General features: G+C 64.2%; 3 protein-coding genes across 3 annotated transcripts, besides 2 other annotated features; all 3 read left to right on the top strand.

Annotated features, from left to right (window-relative positions):
• Positions 1 to 35: a microsatellite.
• Positions 36 to 53: 18 nt separating this feature from the next.
• Tco025E_05859 (uncharacterized protein) lies at positions 54 to 2882 on the top strand (the record flags this gene model as incomplete). Its single annotated transcript, XM_029372749.1, has 1 exon — positions 54 to 2882. One exon carries the CDS (start codon positions 54 to 56, stop codon positions 2880 to 2882), a length of 2829 nt encoding a protein of 942 aa, XP_029227191.1.
• Positions 2883 to 3226: 344 nt separating this feature from the next.
• Positions 3227 to 4426, top strand: Tco025E_05860 (uncharacterized protein; the record flags this gene model as incomplete). Its single annotated transcript, XM_029372750.1, has 1 exon — positions 3227 to 4426. The coding sequence occupies one exon, from the start codon at positions 3227 to 3229 to the stop codon at positions 4424 to 4426; it is 1200 nt and encodes a 399-aa protein (XP_029227192.1).
• A 379-nt stretch (positions 4427 to 4805) lies between these two features.
• Positions 4806 to 4843: a microsatellite.
• A 112-nt stretch (positions 4844 to 4955) lies between these two features.
• Tco025E_05861 (uncharacterized protein) lies at positions 4956 to 5531 on the top strand (the record flags this gene model as incomplete). The annotated part of the gene is made up of 1 exon (XM_029372751.1): positions 4956 to 5531. The coding sequence occupies one exon, from the start codon at positions 4956 to 4958 to the stop codon at positions 5529 to 5531; it is 576 nt and encodes a 191-aa protein (XP_029227193.1).
• Between the last annotated feature and the right edge of the window lie 686 nt (positions 5532 to 6217).

Raw genomic sequence — 6217 nt, forward strand, 5'->3', positions numbered from 1 at the left:
AGAGAGAGAGAGAGAGAGAGAGTGAAGAGGGGAGACGCACAGCTTTCGCTCCAATGTGCCTGAGACGACTGGGCGGACGCTCCCCATCGTGCCTGACGTGGGCACCGCCACACAACGCCGTTGCCGTGCTCACCGTCGCGCGGGGTGCGACGGCGCACACAAGTTGGAAGAGGAACGGTGCCTCGCACGCGGTGGCGCCGAGCGCGCACCCACCCCGGCAGCAAGCGAGCCAAAGTTACGCGACATTTAGGCGTCTTCTTCGCAGCATGCAGGAGGCACCGTCGCGGGGCCGGGGCTGTGGCGCAGCGGAGGCAGCCATTCCCGTTGATGAGCCGCTGGCCGCGAATACCGCACTGATGGAGCAGCTTGGCGTCATGGACCTCTCCGAGCGGCGCACAGACGCATTTGTCGCGTCCATGGCCCCTACAGACGGCGCTGGCGGCAGCAGCAACAAGACGACGACGACGACGACGACGACAATAGACACGCCACCGGCGACCGCGCTCACGGAGGCGTGCAGGGCAGGAGTTGCCTGTCATCTTCCTCCCACCGTCATCCTTCGCAGGATCGCGGCGGCCGCAGAGAAGTCGGATAGCCATGCCGGGTGGATGCCTCCTGTGGCGGCCGCGGTGCTGCTCCGCTGCGCTGCTGACCGCATCACCTCCAGGTATGCCGCCCTGCAGCGCTGCAGGAATGGCCGCGATGCGGTTCCACCACGGCAGGATGCTCTCTCGTGGCCTCGCAGTGACCAAGGCGAGGCGGCGCGCCTGCAATGGGCCCTCGCTGAGGAGATACGTCGAGGGTATGAGATCCTCACGCGGCTTCCGCAGCGCCGCCACGAAGCTGCGGACGTGCAAGCCACGGAACGCGATGACAGTGGGGGAGTGCAAGACACAGTAACATTGCAGACGGGGCACGTCGATGAGCTTCGCGGAAGGCTTGAGCTTGCCGTTGCCCTGCAGGATGGCGCCGCAGCCGTGGATGCTGTGGAAAGACTTTTTGCCCTTTATGGCCAATCACATCGTGCCGTGTCTGATGAAGCGCAGGAGCAGCTTCGCGCAGACCTGATGCGTGACGTGTGCGCGGCCGTCTCCGCGTTTCATGCGGGCCGTGACTTCGCCGCAGGACGTGTACTCTACGAGAAGCTCGCCTCCGTCTTGCCGCTGGTTGCAGGAGCCGCCCCTGGCCTCGCTGCGGGAACCAGCGACGGCCTCTACAAGGAGAGCGGCGGCGGCCATAGCGAGGCCGCGGCTGTGGAGCTCGCCGGGCGGCTGCGGCTGCTCACGGCTCTCGCGAATTGCGTGGACACGAGTGCCGCCCACTTCACATACGTGCGCGACGCCGTCGTAAAACTCTTTGCAAATACGGACGCGGGCTACTTGCCCGCCACGCGGCGACCCGCACAGGAGGGCCTGTGCGCCGTGCTTCATGCACTCGCGCGCGTCACACTCGAGCCACGGGCGAGGATGGCTGAGGCACAGTCGGTGTTCTGCGCCGTGCAGCAAAACTCACACGCCGACGTCGCCGTCGCGGCCGCGGTCACGGAGGCGTTGCTGCAAGTCGCAAGTGCCGCCCGTGATAGCAGCGCGGCGTTGCTGCTGTACAACCAGCTGGCGGCCCCCAAAACACATCGCGCCGAGGTTCCGGCAAACATCATGGCGGTTCTCGTGGCCGAGAAGGACGCCCTCGACGACTTTGCACGGTTTTTGAGTTTTGTAGGTCTGCGTCGGCGGGTCATGGCTTCCTCCGCCGCACATCTCCTTGCCGCGAAGCTGCTCTTGCAGCGTCGGCCCTCCGAGGTGGTGTACACCGTCTTGGACCTCATCCACGCCAAGCACGAGGTGGAGCCGCAGCGAACGTTCTTCCTTCGCCTCCTGGCGCTCTACCGTGATCTGCAGCAGCGGATGTCCACCGGCGACGCCGCCGCGCCCCCACCCGCGCACGCCCAGCGTATTCTTGCTGACTGGCAGGAGGCGCTGCGTCGCACCGGTGTGAGGACCCTCGCCTTTACCACACTTCAACTCCTGCAACGCATTCGTCGGCAGCTTCTGCAGCTGACGTCGCCCCAGGTGCGGCAGCAGGACTCCGCTGAGCGAACGGCGGAGACAACGTCTTCGCTGTTGGCTCTTATTGAGGGCATGCTGCAGGAGTTTTCCCTGGGCTGGCTGAATCACCGTGCCACGGCGTCCCGTACGCCACGGTACTACGTGACGAGCCCCGAGCTGCGTCGATGGGTGGCGGGGGAAACGAGTGCAGCCACTGAGGCGAGTCAAGCCGGCGTCGTGGTACGAACACTGCGAGATCCCGTGACGCCCCCGGAGACCGTCGCGGCGCTTTCTGTGGAGGAGCGCCGGGTGCTGGTGCGAAAGGCGTGGGAGGCGTTATGCGCCGCGAATAACGCGGGCGGCAAAGTTGTGCTGGGCTTTAGCGATTTTGTCCGCCTCTGCTGGCTGGAGGATGCAAGCCTCTTCGGCAGCAGCGCGGCTGCCCCTGCCGCTGCCGCGTCTGCGGAGGAGCTCTTGTTTAGCCTGGACACACTCAACAGTCGTGTGCCGCCGCTGCACGTCACCGATGCGCTTGGGGAGGCAATTTTGCACGGCGACCCTCACGCATCGCCCGCGTCTGTTGTGCTTCAGCGTGACGTCAGCGTTGCAGGCGCTCCCCCGGCATCCCCGCGGCGCCGGTACAACCGCACCACAGAGGAGGAGTGGCTTGCGCGGTGGCTCGACGAGGCGGGCGCCGCGTTGCCTGTGGAGCGTGGCGTCTTTGAGGAGCAGCTGGAGCGTCTGCTGCGCATGACGCCGCTGGTGGAGGGGACGCTGGGCGAGGAGGACGGTGGCCGAAAAGCGTCGGCCTTGCAGTGCTTCGTCGACGTCGCCTGAGAGACGCTGGGATCTCGTGCTTTAGTATTGCCGCAGTTGTCGAGGGAGAGGAGGAGGAGATAAAAATAAATGGAGGAAGTCGTGACGGCTGTTAGTTCGTTTCCCCCCCCCCCCTGTCTTTGCTGGGGATGATCCTCTTCCCGCTGCTGCTGCTGCTACTAACGCTTTCACTGGGACTTTTCTCTCATTCTCTCCCCTTCCTTCTTTGCCTCGTGCCTGCGCCCCCCTGCGGCGTCACAACGAGGAGGAGGAGAGAAAGCTGGGGAGCGTGCGTGCATGCACCGGGCGCGGGGTGGTATTTCGCTTTACGGTAGAAGGCGTCGCAACGTGGGTGGGCCGGTCGCATGCCAAAGTCACTGAAGGTCAGGGACGCGGCCTCCCGCCTTGCGCTTGTTGAATTTCTTGTTGACAAGCGTGTGCGGTTTCTGGAGTACCTGCGTTCGCTGCACCAGGACGAGGTGCTGTGGATGGGGACCGTGCGGCTCACCCGCGCGGACGTTGTGCGCTGCTTCCGAGGCCGTGCGGAGCGCCACGGGGAGTCCTGCGCCGCCGAGTACCGCCTGCCCGCCACCGACGCGACCGCGACGCAGCAGGCGACGACGCGGTCCTCGTCCTCCTCTGCCGAGGACCACGCCGAGGACGTCGTCGTGTCGGTGGGGCCCATTGCCGGCGTCCCACACACCGTGGACGCGGCGTGGCTCTCGACGCGCATGCCCTGCTACGTCTGCCTCGCCATGTCGCTGGCGGACATTTTGCATGTTCCGCTTTCTGTGTCGGAGTTTGTGGATCGCGTGTATGCCATGCTGCTGGAGGTGGCCGTCATGTTTGGCGCCGGCACCACTGCCAAGGCGCTCGCGCGGCGCAACCTGCGCAGCTACCGACAGCAGCAGCTCCAGCAACAACCCGCGTTCCTCACAGACGGTGCCTCGTCGTTCGTCGCCGGCAACAACCACAACAGTAGCAACGCGAGCACTAGCGGCGGGGGTCTGTTGGGGGCCATGGGCGGCGTCGGCGGGGGCCTCTTCCTGCTTGGGGCCTCCGACGCCGACACCCCTGTGAAGTACTTTTACCTGAACCTCGAGCACCGCGCCTACATGACACCGGCAGAGGCGCGCTACGAGGAGGTGGTTGTCCCGCTCTGCTCCCTGCTCACCCTCACCTACCGCCGGCTCGGCGACTACGAGGTGGCCAACAGCGAGGAGACCGTGAAGCGTGTTTTGTCTATTGATCGTCGTCTGCAGCACGTATTTTTCTCCGCCATCAGTAAAGAATTGGGGAAGATTGCGCGTGGCAAGCTGCTGCAGCAGACCCTGCTGCTCTCGACCAGCGGCCTCTTCGGCAGCCTTGGCAGCACCACCCACGACAACACGCCAGGGCTTTTGCGTGACCTGCTCGGACCCTCCGCGGGCGTCGTGCCCCCCGCAGGGGCGTCAGCGCAGAGTAGCACGGCCACCGGCACCGCGGGGGCCGGGATGCCTGAAATCTTTCTCGGCGACTCGGAGGAGGAGTTGGAGGAGGACGAGGAGGACGAGGATGAGGTGTAGCGTCTGCGCACATATGCGGTGCGCGCGTGGCGATGTTCTCGCCCTTTGTTGCCTTCCATTCACGGGTGCGGCGGCCCACGCACGCACACACACGGGGAATGCTCGCGGTGTGCTCTGGCGCATGTATTATGGGGCCGCGTGCCGCGGTGGGAGGAGGTGAGGCACACAGGCACACAGATGAAACGATGAGCAAAAAAAGAAAAGTGGGTATGAGTGAAATTGTGTGTGTTCAAATGAGGCTAGCGATGACGCTTGGCCCTGGCAATGGCGCGTCATCATTCACATCGGTGTGCGGGCGGTACGCAGCTGCTCTTGCGCTCTCCACACAAACACGCTCGCCCCACATTGTATGTCGCCTGCTGTTTTGCCTGTAAATTTCTTTTCGTTTTTCATTTTTTGGCTTTGTTTGTTAGTTTTGCTTGGGAAAAGGCGAAGGCGGATTCACATTAAGGCGGGCGAGATTCTCGTTTGGCTTTCCTTTGCCCTTTTTTTTGCTTTTATTTTTTTTCCCAGCGCCTGTCCGCCTTACATGCCGCCCCCAGCTTTGGCGGTGCGGCAGTTCACATTCACGCACGAGGTCGCGTGCGCAGACGACGCAGGCGGCAGCGGCAGGCACGACCCGCGCGAAGCCGCGCGGGTGATTCCGATTGCCCGCGTCACCGTGCAGGTGCTGTCATTCGACCGCCGCTGCTTCTGGGTGCATCTGTCGGAGTCAAGGGAGAGCGGCGAGGCGCCGCCGCCGGCATTTGGGCCGTGCGCCGTTGCCTTTGACGGCGTGGCCGCGGAACCCACCTCCTCGCTCCTTTTGGACGAAGCCCCGCTGGCGCCCCACGAGCAGCCGGTGGAGTCCGGCGTGGGGGCGCCGAACCCGCACGCGGTTCTGGCGCAGAGCCTCGCCCAGCGCCTTGCCCGTCGCCTGCGGAAGGAGTGTGACTCCGCTGGTGTTGCGGTTTACGTTGCGTGCGGCTTTGCTGGGGAAAAGACGGAGCTGTGGGGCACACCGGCGGGGTCCTCCTTCGACGTCACGATGCGGTTTGGGGCGGCGCTCTTTTCGCACGTGCTGCAGCTTATCCGTGAGGAGGTTTTGTGCGCCGCCACGGCGTAATTTGTTTTGGGGCGGCGTGGGCGCCGCAACAGCAACAGGAGGAGGAAAATAAACTGGAAGGACATGAAGGGAGCCAACGTCTCGTTTTTTTCTTCCCCCTTTATTAGTGTGTGTGCGTGCGTGCGTGCTTCTTCCGTTGCGGGAGAGGCGGATGCTGGCGAGTTTGTGCGTTTTCTTGACGCCCGCGCGGCGGCGAGGCGGCGTTGGATGTCGCATGCCGGTGTTCTCCGCGGTGCCGCCTTTTTTGCCCTCGGCGGAACTGCCCCCAAGCCTCTTTTATATGATTAGTATCATTGGTTTTTTTTGTTTTTTTCGCCTGCTCTCCCCTCTTTTTCTCGCTTGCCTCCCCTGCGTGGCGCTTTGCCCCGGACGCTGCTGCTGCGGCGGCGGCGGAAGAGTTTGCGCGGCGAAGCCAACAACGTGGAGGACGCCCTTCACGCAGAATTACATACGCCCTTGAGCTCTGACCTCTGCCCGCTTCAGTTACCCACACAGCCACCCACCACCGCCCCCTCCCCCGCAATGACGGCGGCCGTCTACACCCGCGAGGAGGTGGCGAAGCACGCCACGAAGGAGAACGGCTGGTTCATCTTGCACGACAACGTCTGCGACGTCTCCAAGTTCTACGACGACCACCCGGGCGGGCGTGACGTGCTGCTGCACCGCATCGGCGGCGACGCCACCGA

The sequence above is a fragment of the Trypanosoma conorhini genome (assembly GCF_003719485.1).
Source record: "Trypanosoma conorhini strain 025E chromosome Unknown Tco_14.4_contig_00363, whole genome shotgun sequence".
In the NCBI taxonomy this organism is placed as follows: domain Eukaryota; phylum Euglenozoa; class Kinetoplastea; order Trypanosomatida; family Trypanosomatidae; genus Trypanosoma; species Trypanosoma conorhini.